This window comes from Spermophilus citellus (genome assembly GCF_964194105.1).
Source record: "Spermophilus citellus genome assembly, chromosome: 10".
NCBI classification, from domain to species: domain Eukaryota; kingdom Metazoa; phylum Chordata; class Mammalia; order Rodentia; family Sciuridae; genus Spermophilus; species Spermophilus citellus.
The window spans coordinates 29,774,627-29,792,675 of NC_138197.1; the positions used below are offsets into that span (position 1 = coordinate 29,774,627).

At 43.5% G+C, this 18,049-nt stretch overlaps 1 protein-coding gene across 1 annotated transcript in view; it reads left to right on the plus strand.

The window, feature by feature from the left end:
• Positions 1 to 17,520, plus strand: part of GALNT8 (polypeptide N-acetylgalactosaminyltransferase 8) — a gene marked incomplete at both ends in the record, with an annotated part of 55,328 nt that extends 37,808 nt beyond the window's left edge. The window contains 5 exons of the mRNA XM_081310772.1: positions 6,014 to 6,199; positions 7,689 to 7,826; positions 8,311 to 8,406; positions 9,511 to 9,678; positions 17,371 to 17,520. Coding sequence (XP_081166898.1) covers positions 6,014 to 6,199; positions 7,689 to 7,826; positions 8,311 to 8,406; positions 9,511 to 9,678; positions 17,371 to 17,520 — 738 coding nt within the window. The remainder of the gene's footprint in view (positions 1 to 6,013; positions 6,200 to 7,688; positions 7,827 to 8,310; positions 8,407 to 9,510; positions 9,679 to 17,370) is intronic.
• Positions 17,521 to 18,049: the final 529 nt, after the last annotated feature.

Genomic DNA, 18,049 nt, shown 5'->3' on the forward strand with positions numbered 1-18,049 from the left:
CACAGTCTAGCTATTGTGAATTGTGCTGCTATGAACATGGATGTGGCAGTATCCCTGTAGCATGCTCTTTTCAGGTCTTCAGGGAATAGTCCGAGAAGGGCAATAGCAGGGTCAAATGGTGGTTCCATTCCCAGCTTTCCCAGGAATCTCCAAACTGCTTTCCAAATTGGCCGCACCAATTTGCAGTCCCACCAGCAATGTACAAGTGTACCCTTTTCTCCACATCCTCGCCAGCACTTGTTGTTGTTTGACTTCATAGTGGCTGCCAATCTTACTGGAGTGAGATGGTATCTTAGGGTGGTTTTGATTTGCATTTCTCTGACTGCTAGAGATGGAGAGCATTTTTTCATGTACTTGTTGATTGATTGTATATCCTCCTCTGAGAAGTGTCTGTTCAGGTCCTTGGCCCATTTGTTGATTGGGTTATTTGTTATCTTATTGTCTAATTTTTTGAGTTCTTTGTATACTCTGGATATTAGGGCTCTATCTGAAGTGTGAGGAGTAAAGATTTGTTCCCAGGATGTAGGCTCCCTATTTACCTCTCTTATTGTTTCTCTTGCTGAGAAAAAACTTTTTAGTTTAAGAAAGCCCCATTTGTTGATTCTTGTTATTAACTCTTGTGCTATGGGTGTCCTATTAAGGAATTTTGAGCCCGTCCCCACAATCTGTAGATTGGAGCCAACTTTTTCTTCTATCAGACACAGAGTCTCTGATTTGATATCAAGCTCCTTGATCCATTTTGAGTTAACTTTTGTGCATGGCGAGAGAAAGGGATTCAGTTTCATTTTGTTGCATATGGATTTCCAGTTTTCTCAACAGGGATACTCTTAAAGTAGTGAAAATCATGGTGGCTGCCTGTGAGCACAGGAACTCTGGTTGTACATTTTTGGTGGTGTCCTATGGTGCAACGTATTCCCTGGCTGAAGCCACTCTCTGAGGTACTGTAGTGAAGAGTCTCAGGTGATTCACTTGTATTCTAGTTCCCACTGTCCCAGGTTGTGAATGATGTTTTCTAAGCCTGATGCAAGGTCCCACAAGTATGGAGACAGCACCCTGTCACTTGCCAGTTGTGATCACAGGTCAGGCTGTGTACTAGGTAATGTTGGGATTAGCCCCTTTCTGCTATGTAGACTCTGCTGATCTCAGTGTCACTGGATATTCAGGCAGCTTCCCTCTGGTGGAGCCCTGCAATCCCAGAGGCTGTCTTTAGTCTTCCCACAGTGCCTCCCCATAGTGTCAGTGGTTGGCTCTTGGTGAATTGGCTTTCCTCTGTTTAGGACCAAAGCTACTTCGTAGCTGACTCTGTCTGAGTTGATGGAGTGGGTACTGGGCAGAGCTTTCCATCCTTGTCTATGCCACAGGGGCTGCGCAGGGTTAGGTGCACTTCCCTGGCACAGGGATTCAGGAGCTCAATCCGGTCTGCTTGTTTACAGGGAGTGGGAGGAACAGAAGGCTTCAGAGTTTTACCTCCAGTAGTGATCCTTCTAGAAGTTCTTTCTGGCTAGATTCTTACGAGTTCCCAGTGCAGGGGACTTCCTCCTGGTTTAATTTGCAGCTGTCTGGGCATGGGAAGATGCTGTGTGTATTTAAGGGAGTGACTCCACCAGGGCAGAGGACTCCACAAGATGGCTGTGGACCTCGGCTTGTTTGCTTTTCACAATTTGGTTTTATGCTATTAATGCTATTTTAAGGATCCTTCTGTTATGGTGGCTCTTTAAATTTTATCTGTCTTTCAAAATGCTTTTAAGTGGCTGAGCTGAGGAACTTTTCTGCTCCCCCCCCCCCTTTCTCTCTGTTGACCACCCCTCAGCTTCAAGTTTGGGGTTAGGGCACTCTGTATTCTACTCTGGTGACCTATCTTCCAGTCCCTCCAGGTTTCAGACTTTGTAAAACTGCATCTTAGAGCATTTATTTTGTCATACCTCTCAATTCTGCTTTTCCTTGGCTGCCTCCTTTCTGAGTTGTTGAGGACGTGTGGCCTCACTCTCTTCTGCCATCTTCCAGTCTCTGTCATCTTTAACTTTTATCATTTATGGTGAGGACATTCAAAATCCTCTTTCTAGTTGTTGGGTTATGTAATGCATTACTCTTAGCCACGTGCATCCTAATGTGCCACAGAACACCAGACCTCAGGCTTCTGTGCAGCAGTAATGTGGGCCCATTGACCAACATCTCCCTATTTCCTCCCCTACTCCACTCAGTTTCTGGTAACCACCAAGATACTCTGAAGTTCTATGATAATGACTTTTTTTTTTTTTTAAGATTGCACATGAGTAAGCTGTGTTTCCTCTGCGAACAATAAATCTCCCCTCCACAAATTTCTATTGACCTTCTGTGCCTGACTTGTTTTATTTAAAATCATGTCCTCCAGGTTCATTCGTGTTACCACAATTAAAAGGATTTCATCCTTCTTTATGGATGAATAGTATTTCATTGTGTATATGTACCACATTTTCTTTCATCCACTCATCCAATGAGAGACACCTTGGTGAATTCCATTTCTTAGCTATTGTGAACAATGCTACAATAAACACAGAAGTACAGGTATCTCTCTGATATCATGATTTTATTTCCTGTGGATATACACCCAGTAGTGGGATTGTTGGATCACATGGTAGTTCTATTTTAACTTTTTGAGGAAACTTTAAGGACTTTATTAATTTACATCCTACCAAGTGTGTTAAACTTTCCCTTCTTTCAATCCTTATCAGAGAAATCCTTTGTCTTTTTGATAATAAGTATTCTAAGTGAGGAGAGGTGATGTCTTCTTATGTTTTGATTTGCATTTCCCTGATGGTTATTGATGCTAAGCATTTTCTTCTAAGCACTTGTTAGGTTCTTTCTCTAATCACAGATATTAGAGAAGGTTAGAGCTCATGAAGTGCTTTTTCCTGACCTCTAGTGACCATGGTCATGATGGTGTTCGTGGGTGTGTGTAAACAGAGATGATGGGTAAAAAAGGACAGCTAGTATGGGTTGAAAACCTACATGTAGGCACTGTGCCAGAGATTAACATGGGAACTGCCTGAGTTCAGAATCCAGTTCTGTCATATTAACTGGCAAGTGTGGGCAAATTACTGACATGAGGGTAACAGTAATACCTGCATGGTGAAAGTTAAATTCACAAAGAGTACTAGAATGGTGTGAGACATGAGGCTATCTATTATTATTATACGCAGAAGCTTCAAGTCTGTGTGTATGGGGGGGTTGGGGGGGGAGAGAGAGAGAGAGAGAGAGAGAGAGAGAGAGAGAGAGAGAGAGAAGAGAGAGAGAGAGAGAGATGAATGAAGTTTGGCAAGTAAGAATAAATTGGACGGTAAAATTTGAAAACTGTTGGGTAAGGATAATCAATAACATTATTTCATAAATAGCAATCCTTAATTTGAATTTAAGATTTCCCCCTAAATTTTTGTGGGTTGGAAACCTCCATCAACTACAAAATTGAAATACAGTTGTATTTATATTTTTAAATACTTGGCTGGAAGAAAAACAAGCTGGATGGAACCCCTACATGATTAGTTTGAGGACTGACGAAGAAGATATTAGAGGAAAGACGTATTTCAGGGCAACTTGGAGGCTGCTGAGGTGAAGGAATTGTTATGTCGTTGATGACTCCTGACAACCCAAAGGGTGGGTGTGCCCTTTTTGCAGAAGAGTAAGTCAAGGCTCATGGAGGGAGGGTGTTTTGTGCCTGGCTGCTAGGCATGCAGTGACGGAATCAGGATTTGAGCACAAATCAGTGTGACATCAAAGCCTGCCTTTTTTTTTTCACTTTACTATCCTGGGGTGTGGGATGCTAGGAAGAGGATCTGTGCAGTAAGAAGTAAAGAAAGGAATTTAAAAAAATGAAGGTCTCACAGTGGAACTGACTCCTCAGGTGGACACTCTTGAAATGTCAATTAATCAAACCATCAGGGCCCAATGTGCCCAGCCTTGTCTCTGGGACTCCTTTGGCACAAGTGTGGTAGGTCATGGCATCCTGCAGGGCCAAACTCACATCCCTGGGAGGGGCGATGAGGGATTAGAAAATAAAAGACTCACACAGATTTTGAAGATAAAGCTGGGATCAGGTGGAGTGCGGCTCTCTGATGGAGAAGCAGATCTAAAGAGTTACACCAGCCATCTTTATTTATATATGTTTTATTATCAGGTTAAAGACTATGCAAGCATTATTCTTTGTACTCAGAAAAGTTATAGAACTAAAACATCTATGCAGCTTTTCCACAGTTGCAATGTGCAATGTTAGGAACTTTGGTAGCACTCAAGGAGGTCTATTGATTAAAGTTACTGTTAAGCAAGAAGTCTCAGGAGTGGCAGAGCTGGAGAAACATTATGATTGTCTAGCATGAGAGTTCCTCTATACCTGAGAGTTATGTGCCTTAGATCAAGGTTGAAGCTCATAAGACTCCTTCATGGAGCATCCTCAGGCAGGGCTTTACCATAGCAGCTAGGCATCCTATGCCCACGCACAGAAACTTTCCCAGGCACCAGACCCGCCACAGCCATGAGGTCATGGGAGATCCCCGATCTCAGTCACTGTGCTCCTATTCTCATTAACCACTCTCCACAATAGGTTGTTAACCACTACCAGATGGGCTTATTAGCTCTCAGAAACTGCAACTCACTTAGGCAACTATGAAGAGGAGATTCTGGAGACCTGATACCAATCCAATCTGAGTAGGTAGTTCTATTATCCATGTTCGGAATGAAAATCATATTTTCTGTGTTAAATATTAGAAGGCATGTTCTGATAAGCATGTTTGTACTCATGAGGGTAGTAAAGAAAAACATTTAGAACTGGAGCATACATCATGGTAGCTTTTGGTCAAGAAGTACCTGAATTGACCAAATCTAGGGTCTTACGCAAGATGTATTCTTTTCCTCACAGTTTCTAGGAATCAGGTTTGTAGGTACAGCTTAGCTGGGCCCTCTTCAAGAATGCATTCAAGGTGTGCACCAGGATTGGGTTCTCATATAAACTTGGCTAGAGAAGGATCTGCTTCCAAGCTCACATGATTGTGATTCCATCTGGTTCCCTAAAGTCTTAAAGACTAAGGAAGCATTCAGAGTTTACACTGGCAACCAGTTGGAAGCCACCCTTAGTTTCTTGGCAACTGTATCTTCCCACATGATAGCTCAAAACATGGCAGCTTGCTTCTTCAAAGTCAATGAAAAAGAGAGCATATCCTAACAAGATGGGTGCTACAGTCTTAAGTCATGTAATCAAATACACATAATCAAGTACATCCTGTAACCCCTACCATGTTCTATCAGACAGAAAAAGGCTGGGTGTGGTGGTGCATACTTATAATCCTAGCAGCTCAGGAGGCTGAGGCAGGGGGATCTCAAGTTCAAAGCCAGCCTCAGCAAGTTAGTGAAGTCCTAAGCAACTTAGTGAGAACCTGTCTCAAAATAAAAAATAAAAAAGAGCTGGGGATGTGGCTCAGTGGTCAGGCATCCCTGAATTCAATTCCTGGTACAGTATATAAATAAATAAAAATAAAAAATAAAAAAAGGAAGGAAGGAAGGAAGGAAGGAAGGAAGAAAGAAAAAGGTGGGAGGCCACACTCAAGGGGAGGAGATTAGGTAAAGGGTGAGCACCAAGAAGAAGAATCATAGAAGCCACCTCAGCATCTGTCTGCCTGTTGCCCTGTGTCTGGCTTGAGACAGAGAAGGGTCATGGGAAGCTAAGTCTAGTGAGAGGGTATGGTGCCTCTCGGGACTTGGCCACTTTCCTTGGTGATAAGGGAGCAGAGGCAGCCTCTTTTGTCCTTTCAGGAGGACTTTGTGAAGGAAGTAGGAGTTCAGTTCCAGGACTGTTTGACAACAGAGGGGGAGTGGTCTGGTAGACTCTAAGAAGGGACGATTTGAATAAAAAGTCTGGGGTAGGAAGACCAAACTTAGAGTCTTTAAAAAATGGTCCCCAAATGGGGCCTTCTTGTGAGTCATCAAGCCATGCAATTCATTGACCTCAGGGCCCAGTCTATGCAGGAGATTGTTCCTTTTCTTGCAGGTGTGGCAGTGTGGAGGGAAGATTGAGATCTTACCCTGCTCCCGGGTGGCTCATCTAGAGAGATACCACAAGCCCTACGCGTTGGATCTAAGCATTTTCTTGAAGCGCAATGCTCTGCGAGTGGCTGAAATCTGGATGGATGAATACAAACACATGGTGTACCTGGCCTGGAACATACCTCTCCAGGTTTGTCATGGACTGAACAGCATCAGGGGGAAAGCTAGCAGCAGGAAGTGGTGGTGGCAGTGAAGAATGAGAAGGGACAGAAAAAATATGCTGTTGTGTCATAAAGAATTAGAGTTAGTTCCCAAGGTATAATAATAGTTGACACTTAACGTTTGTGTGACTATATCATGTTCTAGATAGTGTTTTATATACTGACCCATTAACCATCAGAACCACCTATGGGATATGTTTCACAGATGAGGAAGCCAAGGCGCAGAGAATTAGAAGAAACTTGTTTAACACAGGAACATACAGTAATTAGACCACATAAGACTCAAAGCAAGAAAATCTGGCTTTTAGATTCTGTGTTCTACATCCGTCTTCTATACTGGGGCAGTCCTTGCAGAGTAAAATTGGATATCATATATTGGTTAAGAGGACATAAACATAGCAAGTGATACATGGGGTGGTGAGAGGAGGTCCTTTTATCTTGTTAGATGCACATACATGAGGACAACCTTGGCTGAGCCTGCATCTTTTGCCCTGGCCACCTGAGGTTGGTGTGATATGCTGTCTTCTGTCCCTAAGCGCTGGCTTTGAGTTTAAGCATGGTTAGCTGTGTTTGGCACAGAGAGAAGGGGAAGACTCTCTTTCCATCACAGTGGATCCTAAAGTAACCTCCAGAAATCAGAGGGTCAGGATGGTTGGGAGACTGTGGAACAGATCTAGGATGAAAAGTCTGAAGACAAGGTGGAGTCGGGGGTCAGGTTAAACTATGGGAGCACTATTTCTGGAGAACGTAAAAATGGGCAGAGAAGCCCGAGCCTTCTTTAGGATTCAAAGTCATGAAAATCATTCCTTTAACAACTCAAGGTGCCAATAATCTACAGTTAGCCCATTGTTCATACAAATTTCTTCTGGTGCCCCTGTATGCCAAGGTATGATGGGAAAATAGGTACCCTCCAGGATATCCTTAGCTCTTTTATCTCTATTGTGACTGTGCCAAGCTATAAAGAAAACTGTCCCTAAACAAATGAACTTCTGCAAAGGTGATTTGAAATGAACCACATAGGAACATTCTGGAAAGAAGGCAGATACCCCATATGGGTTCTGCATTTCTGCCTTTTTTTTTTCTAGTTAGTATTCATTTTTAGAAAGTCTCCAAATCTTGGTGTCAGAACTTTTAAAAAGCCTTTTCTGCCATGGTGAGGAATATTTTATACCTTATTGATGTGAATATCATCTCAAACAGGAGCAGTCTGCTTCGGCTTGCTATAATGAGAAATGTACTGTGGTGTCCCTGCCTGCTCCATGCCGAGTTTGCAAATGTCTTTGAAAACCAGTAGAGGTCCCCAAGGTTGCTTTTCTACATTCCCTGGAAAATAAAATATCAAGGTTACCTCTAGGCTGCAAGGAAAATCCTCAGTCCCTTCATGCAAGGTCATACTTATTAGTGGAGTCAGGAAGGTCTCATGAACTAAAGCATAGAAATCTTGGTGTTTTATTTCAGAACTCTGGAATTGATTATGGAGACATTTCTTCCAGAATTGCACTCCGGAAGAAATTGAAATGTAAAACTTTTGACTGGTACCTGAAAAATGTTTATCCACTCCTGAAGCCGACCCTCAACATTGTGGGCTATGGAAGAGTACGTGCTGTGAAATGGATTTAGACTTTGAATGCCTTGTTTGTGGAAGACAGTGAAACCCAAACCATATGGTTACCCGGCCAAGGGTTTTCCTGCCCCCATGCCTTCCTCAGCGCTCTGCTCTTGAGAGACTTCCTTTCCTCTTGTTCCCCAATCCCTGTTTCTTTTCCTTTTGCTGCCTCTAGTCCTTTTGAAAACTGCAGCTCTTGCCTGACACTGTTAGCCAACTCATGTCTGTAGCAGGATGGGTTCTTCGGTGTTCTCTGTGAGGGTCTGCAGGGGGCAATGTTCCCAAAACGTGGGCAGCACAGCTGCACCTCACCTAAGCTCTGGTTTGTTTCCCTGTGCTCAGCACGTGGCTGCCAGAATCCCAGTTTCTGTTCCTTTTGGCTGTTGGCTTCTTGGTGTTTTAAGGAAAATGCAGGTCCTGGGGAGGCTTTGGGATTGTCTTTCCAAAACTGCATTCATGTTTTTTTCCCTTCAGATGAAAAACTCATTGGATAAGAGTATCTGCCTGGATCAAGGACCTGTGCCAGGCAATACCCCCATCATGCATCCCTGCCATGAATTCAGTCCACAGGTAACTTCCATCGTCTTCCCTGCCTGACAGGGTGAGTCTGTTTTGGCTCAGCTCCTGGTAACCTCTGTCAGATTTAAACTTGGTGTTAGATGGTGGGGACACAAGAGTAGAGTATTCTGGGTGACAGGTAAGGGTGAAACTCAAACCTACACTTTTAAGTAGGTTTTGTTGTTGTTGTTGTTGTTGTTGTTGGGGATGGAACCCAAGGCCTCCTGCATGCTAGGCAATTATTGTACCACTGAACTATATCTCTAGTCTTTAAGTAAGCACTTTCTGGTTCATTCTAAAGGTCACAGCAAGACAGCTCAGTTTCAGGGACATGTAGAAGGCTTTGCTCTGTTGTGGTCATTCTCCAGGGGATATTTTCATTGGCAATTGCCTCTAATCCCTTTTTTTCTCTCTTCCCACTGTCCCACCATCTTCCTTTCTCCTGTGCATCCCAGAAATTTGACGGGTGAAGCCACCTGTTCTTCTCTTGCAAAGAAGGAAGCAGAGGGCTCAAGAAAAGAGAGGTGGAATGGAAGTTCCTCTGTGGCATAGAAGTGGGCTGGCACTAAGTTCAGGGTGCAGCCAGGGGACTTTTTATAAATGGAAAATATTCAAATCTGTCATCTTACTTTGCATGTTGCCATTACAGGAAGGTTTTGAGGTATTCCTGGTGGATATCATTCCCTCTTAGGAGATGAAAAACCTGAGGCATGAAAACAACCTGTTTGTCCAAGCTCACTGAGCAAGGCACTATCAGATGGGGAATTTGAAAGGCTTCTTGACAACAGGCTCATACTGGGATTTAAGTGACAGCTTCTCAAGTTCACCTTGAGAAGCTTTGGGAGAAGCTTTCTTCAAAGATCAGCTCCTTCATCCACACACACCATGATTCTTTTGGAGACATTGTAGGAAAGAGGGTGGGCCAAGTGCCCATCCCTAGGCCTGGCCTTCTCCCTGGAATCTACTGTCATAGGGGAGGAAGGGTGCAGTTACTCCATGTGGCCAGGAAATTCATGATCCCGGAGTAGCCAGGGCACGAGAGCCATCCTTGGGCCTCTACATGGCTGAGGCCTCCCTGCTGAGTGTCCCCATGGCAGGTCCCTTGCTATCTTCCAGAACATCTACTACCACCAAACTGGGGAATTCTACATGGGAAATCTGATTGCAGAGGCAAACTCTGATGATCGCTGCCTCACAGATCCTGGCCATGGGGAAAATCCTACTTTAGAGCCATGTTCTACGGCAGCCCAAAGTGGACTACACATACATTGGGATTTTAAACAGGTGAGTCACATGCCTTTTAAATGGGAGGTACTTACTAATATAGTTTGAGAGGTTTTACTTGATTTGATAACATTTTTAGATTAAATTTTGGGGGCAGCAGGTAAGGGAAAGACTGGAAGCTGGGAATCAGGTGTGAACCACAGAGTCTCTTGACTAAGGCAGGGGTGGATGAGGAGGAGAAGTCCTGGAGCTGCCATAGCTTCATAGAGTTTGGGCTCAAATCCTGGCTTAGTCATCTTTAGCAAGTTTCTGACTATCTCTGATGCTCAGTCTCCTCGTCTATAAAACCAAGATAATAGTATTTACTTTGTGGGCCTATAGGGAGGATTAAATGAGAGAAGATTGTGAAGCATTTGGCATGGTGCCTGGCACATAGGAGTTTTTGATAAATATTAGTCATTGCAATTAGTTTTATTTTTAATGATTGTCAAAGTATAGAGGACTAGGCTGAAATCCAACAGGGACTACTGCAAAGTCCTGGCTTTCACTTCAATATTAAATGGCCAAGAACAGGATAGCGGGAATCTAGCGGAATCCATGTGTCAATGACATGAAGGACTTGGCTGATCACGGTCTACGTGTGAACCTGCCCCACGTTGGGGCTGCTTCAAAAATTTTTGTGTTCTTTGGCCACTTTCATTAGTCTGTGATGTCCTGTTGGAAGGAGGTTATGGTTTGTGATTAGTACTGCATAAACTTCAAGTGCTGCATTTTAAAAATCATGGACAATCTATTTCGGCAAGTCCTATCTTTTTAAGGCCAATAACCTCGGTGACGATTTGCTGCTAGCTATGCAGTTTAAATGTATAGGCACCTATGTGCAAAAATTTCCTTATGATTTCAGAGAGGTTTTTCATTCCAGTCTCCCTGCAATATCAATTAGAGGGAGGAGGAGAGGTAATGCCTTCCCAGTCTCTGTCACCTCCATCTAAGCTACAATGACATGGAACTGCAGGCACTGCAGCAAGAGGCATGCTCCCCCTATCTTAGGCCCATTTCAGATGTAATTCCCTCTCCTCCAACCTCTTCACCAAAATAACCTCAAAGTGCATCCCTGGCTTCAGACAGGGCCTCTCTCTGGGAAGCTTCCATGACCCTGCAGGTATAGGCTGGGTTCTTCTGTGCTCTCAGACCCCCCTTGTCTCATTATCTCTTTGACCTGCCTGCTCTCCTGTTTCTTTTCACCACTCATCTGAGAACTGGAGGGCAGGGTCTGGATTTTGCTTGTTGTTTTCTCTCTAGCATCTGTTATAACATCTGGAACATTTCAGGCACTCAATAAGTGGTTGTGGAACAAGTGAAAGATTGGCACTTAGGAGAGCTGAGCTTAGAGAAAAGAGGATGCTGTTTTCCTAAGGAAAAGGAGCATGCTGGTCAATGTTCTGTCATTTACATCAAGTACCTGAGGTGACCAACATATAAAGAGAGGTTGAGTCTGAGTCACAGTTTTGAAGATTCCAGTCCATGATTGATTGGTCCAGTTGATTTGGGTCTGTAGTGAGGCAGTGCATCAGGGTGGGAGCATGTGGTAGAGTCGACGTCACTTATATCATAAGTCAAGAAGCAAAAGAGAAAGAGGAAGAGACTGGGGTCTTGCAGTCCCCCTTGAAGGCACATCCTCAATCACCTAAAGACCTTCTGCTAGACCCGTTCTCTTAAAGGTTCTACCTCCTCCCAATAGTCCCAAACTGGACTTCTTGATGGCAAAGGGGGGACTTCTTGATGGCCCAGCAGCTTAGCTGTCCTGAACAGGACTTCTTGATGGCAAAGGGGGGACTTCTTGATGGCCCAGCAGCTTAGCTGTCCTGAACAGGACAGGCTGCCTCACACAGTGCTGAGTTCTCTGTCAATTGTAGTCACCAAGCACAGCACATCTGAGTATCTGGTGAGCCTAGTGTGCTAAATGTGAGTTTTTGATGTCTTTGATGATCTTAGTACTTTAAGCCTAGCAAGTTTTAATTATTTTAATAGGGCATTTTTTAACAATTTAATAAATTTATTTAACTGTTGTAGAGTATATTTTATAAATTTAAATTACATAAAATACATAATACATTAAATTGATAAAATTAATTTAAAACATTAAATTTACTTTCTTAAGGACTTTGATTATCTGACTTTATATTTAGTGAACCTGAATCTCTTAAATGTTTTCCAAAGTGCTTATAAAGTCAGTGAAATCTCAACATGCAATCAGAAATTTAATTTGTTACACATTTTAAAATTGCTATCAAAAGGTTAATTTGTAAGATGCTAATTTTCCATAAATATAACAAGTTCTTAAAAATAGCAAATACACATAGAATATTTAGCAAATATTACCTGTTTATTCCCTTAGTATCTATACTTTATCCCAAATATCCTAGGAATTAAAAATACCATTTATTCCTAAGAGCTCTTTTGGAGGTTCTAGCAGGGGAGTGCAGCTACTCATATATCCTTGACCAAAGAGCAGTCTTCCTCTATTGGGGAAGGGTGTCCTCTTCAACAGAGCATGCAGCTCTAGGAGGAATGCACTAGGCATGGAAAAGAGGAGGAAGGGGACATCTGCTTATTCAGCAAGATCAGTTGAGTCAGTGTGGTGACAGATGTGTCATAGCCAGATCAGCCTCACTATTTATCCAAAAGAGATAATTATGCATCCCAAATATTTGAAAAGTTGTCTTCCTAAGAGAAATTTGGAAGGTTGCCTTCTCAGCTGACTGAGGCCGATGATAGAATGGAAATTTGGGCTGAGTGTGAGGTCTGCTCCGTAGCACATCCAAGGATGGGCTGCCTGATGCTCCAATGTCCAGGCTGGGACCCTTTTTATGACCATTATGCCAATAAATTCAAAAGTTAAGAGGGAGGTGATCAGGTGGTTCCTGGTATATTATCAAATTTTTGGTTCCTCTTGAGTCAATTCCTATCTAGTCCTTCCTATCCATTTTATATCTGAATCAAAATCCTTTTAGATATGAAAACAATATTTGGCTGAATGTTGGGGCTCTCTTGTGCTCTATTTACTTTGTAGCACAACTTACACATCCATTCTACTAAAAAGTTACCAAAGTAAAGGATGAGCAGAATCTCTGTGTTATTTCTTGCTCATGAGTGGGAATCTTGAAAATAAACCCTGAGCATGAAAAAAAAAGTCACTGAAAATATTTTCTGGAATTGAGAGGGTGGTCAGACTAGATAATCCCTCTGTTTTCTCCCAATGTCATGATTCTGTGTTTTAGATCAACCAGAGGAGGTTACACTCTCTGTGAAGCACAAGGGAGCCTAATTGAGTGACTGAGAAGGGACCTAATTCAGAGATGGGGTGTTTACAGCCACATGGACTTTGATGGGAGGAGCCTAGCATTGGCGGTAGTGATGTAGTTGAAACAGTGGGTATTTGGGTGAAGGTCAAGACAGAGTGACAGCCCATGACACAAAGAGGATTTCTAGAGTTGGTAGTGAGGAGGAGGAGAACACCCATCCTAAAGGTTCCAGAAACCACTAAGAAAGAGAGCCCTGTGGGTGCTCACACCTTGCTGGTGGGCGAGTGAACCAAAAAGGTTCCAATAGCAATTTGCCTGCACACAGGTGTTATATTTGAATCTGAAAGGCAACCCCCCCCCAGGCTTATGTTGAAGTCTTGGTTCTCAATGCAACAATGTTCAGAGGTAGGGCTTTTGGGAAGTTATTAGATCATGAGGGCTCTGATTATATTACTGGATTAAACCATTGATGAAGTTATACTTTGATGGACCTATTGGGAGATTATGGAAATTTAGGAGATGGAACCTAGTTGAAAGGAGTGGGTCCTTGGGGCATGACCTTGGGGACTATATCTTATCCCTGGACTTTCCTCTCTCTTGGCCTTCTGACCACTGTAAGGTGAGCAGCTTTCCTCCACCACGTACTCCCTGCTGTGATCTTCTTCCTCATCCCAGGCCCAGAAACAACAGAGTCAAGCAATCGTAAACTGAAGTCTCTGAAACCATGAGCCCCAATTCTTTCTTCCTGTTGAGTTGTTTACCTCGGGTATTTTATCAATAGTGATGGAAAGTTGACTAACACAATAGGAAGAGCTCTGACACCAACAACTAACTATGACCCTTTTTAAAGGAACTGATTAGTTTTCAGGATAATATCTTAAGAAATGATATAGACTGAAGGCCATGATTAATGTAGACTATATCCTGATATTTTCAAAGCAAAATGTTAGGAAAAATGGAATACCCATTAGTGGTAGGGATTTTTGCTCGTTGCTTAAGTGAATATCATATAGCTATTCAAATGATATTCTAAAAGTTATTTAAAAATGATGAAAGGAGAAAATATACATAATATTAATTTAAAAGAAGTAAAAACCACATATAAAAACCGTAAGTACAGTGTTATATCATCATGAGTGGTTCTAATTTTTAAAAATATCATTTTTCCATTAAAATAAGCATATATTCCTTTTGTAAAAGTGAAAATGAAACAAAAACAGAAATCCGTTAAAAATTCTGGCCGCACTGTTCCTAAATAAACACAAGAGCGAAAGTGCATAAGATCCAGATGAACACAATTAAAAGAAGCCAGGTGCTGTAGGGAGTGCTGTCAGAGCCCAAGTCACATGGAAGTCGAGAGAAAATAGAAAATAGGCCACTGAGTTTGTTTAAAACATCACAGTATAATAGCCAAGACTTATTGAGTGTATGTTATAAGCCAGGCATTGGGCTAAACATTATCTAATTTAGTCCTTGTAAGACAAAGGTCTTTTATAAGAGAAGTGTTACTGTTAGCTCTGTCTGAACCATGAAGAAACTATGGCCCAGAGAAGTCAAACCGTTTCCCCAAGATTACACAGCATAGTAATTGTGCAGCACTGAAGCAGAGAATCTTACCACTGTGTGTTACTTCCTGGTTGCTTAGGTATTTGATTCTCCTTTTTTTCATGTTTTTTATTGGTGCATTATAGTTGTATGAAATGGTGGGACTTGTTGTTATGTATTCCTACATGCACACAATATAACAATGGAATTTGGCCAATATCACTCCCTAGTAGTTCCCCTTTCCCTCCCTGTGGTCCCTTTCCTCTACTCCTGATCTCTCTTTTTCATGAGACTCCCCCACCCAATGTTTTTTGTTCCTTTTTCCTCTCTAGCTTCCACATATGAGAGACAATATATGGCCCTGGGCTTTCTGAGTTTCATTTATTTAGCTTAACATGGTGTTCTCAAGTTCTATCCACTTTCTTGCAAATGACAGAATTTCATTCTTCTTAATGGCTGAATAAATCTCCATTGTGTGTATATACCACATTTTCTTTTTTTTATTGGTTGTTCACAACTTTACAAAGCTCTTGACATATCATACTTCATACATTAGATTGAAGTGGGTTATGAACCCCCAATTTTACCCCAAATGCAGATTGCAGAATCATGTCGGTTACACATCCACAATTTTACATAATGCTCTATTAGTACTTGTTGTATTCTGCTACCTTTCCTATCCCCTACTATCCCCCCTCCCCTCCCCTCCCTTCTTCTCTCTCTACCCCATCTACTGTAATTCATTGCTCTCCTTGTTTATTTTCCCATTCCCCTCCCAACCTCTTATATGTAATTTTGTGTAGCAATGAGGGTCTCCCTTCATTTCCATGCAATCAGTAGATGAATGGATAAAAAAAATGTGGCATCTATACACAATGGAGTACTATGCAGCAATAAAAAATGACAAAATCATAGAATTTGCAGGGAAATGGACGGCACTAGAGCAGATTATGCTTAGTGAAGCTAGCCAATCCCTAAAAAACAAATGCCAAATGTCTTCTTTGATACCACATTTTCTTTATCCATTGGTAGATACCTACGCTGGTTCCATAGTTTGGCTATTGTGAATTGTGCTGCTATAAACATAGGTATGCATGTCTCACTCTAGTCTGATGACTTTTATTTTTTTAAAAGGGCAAACCCACTAAATATTAGTTAAGCAGGAGAGCTTTGGGTTTGTGGTCCTCCCCTTCTTCTAACATTATGACATCTTTAAAGCTAGTAGAAAACAAATGTGCAAAGAGGGAGAAATAAAATAAGGGTGTTAGACTGGAAGAATGTTTGCTAGCATCAAGGGTGGCTGATTCAGAGCACAAACAGGCTACTGACGGGTGAGACAGGGACAGGCAGCTCCTTTGAGATCATCCATGAGGCAGAATCCTGTGGACCACTGGTGGTTTTCAGGTGAAGATATAAATGGAGTGTGATCTTCTTGACATTTGCTGAAAGTGTCGGGGTGGGGATCCAGGGACAGAATGTGCTGTAGAGGCCTAGAAGAGTGACACAGAGGGGCAAGCCAAGCCTGAGGCCAGGCTGCTGTAGATGCCTTGTTGAGCCGGGTTGGTGGACTCTGTCCAGGAGCCCTCTGTGGTCAGGGGCTGAGAGTAGGGAGTGGCGGGTGGTGGAGAAGTTCCAGAACCTGGAGAGGAATCCTGTGTGGCCGACACTGGATGAATGCCCTGAGAATGGTGGGTGGAGGATGGGGTGGGGCACCCAGGGAGTATAGGTCAGATGGTTTGGGGGACCAAGGGTTGTTGGGGGCAGTTTGTGATTGTGAGAGGTGAGAAGCAGGGAGGCAGAGGTTTGGAGATCTTAGAGCTGCAGCCCTTGCTGTTAAAAGCCCTGGTGACCGTGTATCTGAGGGACAGTGAGATCAGGTGACTCACCGGACCTCTCATCGAATGCATGAACTCTGACGATGGTAGCAGAAGGTGGTGAGTAAAGGAAGAAGCCCCTGACCCAGGAACTAACACAGACTAGGGAGTGATTCTAGCAAAGATTGGAGACGGGCATGGGGGTGAGAGGGGTGTGGGGGTGAGAGGGTTAGGAGCAGATGCAGGCTCAGCTTGGACAGATGGCAAGATTGCCAAGTGCTGAAATGTGGAGTTCAGAAAGAGGTGGGGCGAGGGGTGCGGGTCAGAGGGAGAACATAGGAACAAGGAGGATGACCCTTCTTCCTCTTTCCCTATGAGAAGGGACAGGGCCAAGATGAACTCAGATTCATTGTGCATCTTTCATGTGTCAAGCACCAGATGCTCAATTAATATTAACACAAATTTTAAACTTTAAAATTTACTCAAAACCTATTTTACAGATGAAGAAATGGAGACTTGGGGAGGTTAGGTGCCCAAGGCCACCTGGTTTGTATATGAGGGAATCAATCCTGACTGTTGAGCACTGATGCCCACAGTGTTCCCAGTAGTGAATTTTGGTGAAGCCCCCATGACAAGAGGCAGGAAGTTGCCACCCAGAATGGTGGAGAAGGTAAATTGAGTTCCTCCCAAGTGGCTTCTGCACCAGGTCCTTGACGGAGCCCTGCTGAGGAGGGAGAGGAAGGCAAGGGAAGGGCGAGCCTGAGGGGTTCCATGGGCTCAGGTCTGGAGAGACAGAAAAGAGGGACAAATTTGAAAACAAGACGTCATGGTGTTAGGCCAGTCAGCGTTGGCCTGCTGCTTCAGTCTCCAGGGAGGCCCATGGTGCTTATGAACTCAGCACTGCGGGCTTAGCTGGCTGCAGGGCTGGTGCAGAAAGCACTGGGGGGTTGAATTCCACACATTGCTTCTCATTCTCGCTGGGGAACTTGCAAAGGATCCAGGGACCCTGGCAGACCACAGCACAGAGAGCAGGCCCAGTGGGATGCTGGGCTATTGCTATCACCTTGACTCTCCCTCCTCCCACCCAGGGAAGAGCCATCATAAACAGGGACACCAAACGGTGTCTGGAGATCAGGAAGTACTCTTCTGGTGCCTACATGCTTGTGCTGCAGAAGTGTACCATGCAAATGTGGGAAATTCAGTACGTCATCAGAAACTGGGATCAGACCGATGTCTAGTGAGCCTGCAGAGTCTGAATTTGGGACACCGATTCTCACAATTGGAATGGCATCTACCCCCAATGCTGCGCAATGTGGGAGAGGGTGAAGGAAAGAAAGTGTGTGTGTGTTTACTGTGATCTCAGCGTGCAAGACCCAGGACGTGGACTCCTGTGCACGTGTCAGGGCACCATGGCTGAGGACCGGAGCAGAAACTGATGCCTTGTGCCCAGCTTCCCTTGGAAGATCGTGATATCTATCAAATGCCATTCTTGGAAACTCCTTGAAATAGCCTGTCTCATCTGCTTGTTCTGTGGAAAGTGGAGGAGGAAGATGGAAGTTTATCTCTGACTTCCACCAACGCTGTTTAGGTTCATTCCAACAGCTACTATCGCCACCTGTCCCACACCTCCTCCCCGACTCAGCTGCTCAGAGACTCCCCAGACTGTTCCACGTGAGAGGCTGGGTCCTCCTCATGTGAGTGGCAGTGTGACCACCATCCAGGTGGCATGACCTCCCTCTCCTTTCTGGACTGTTCTGAAAGATACAA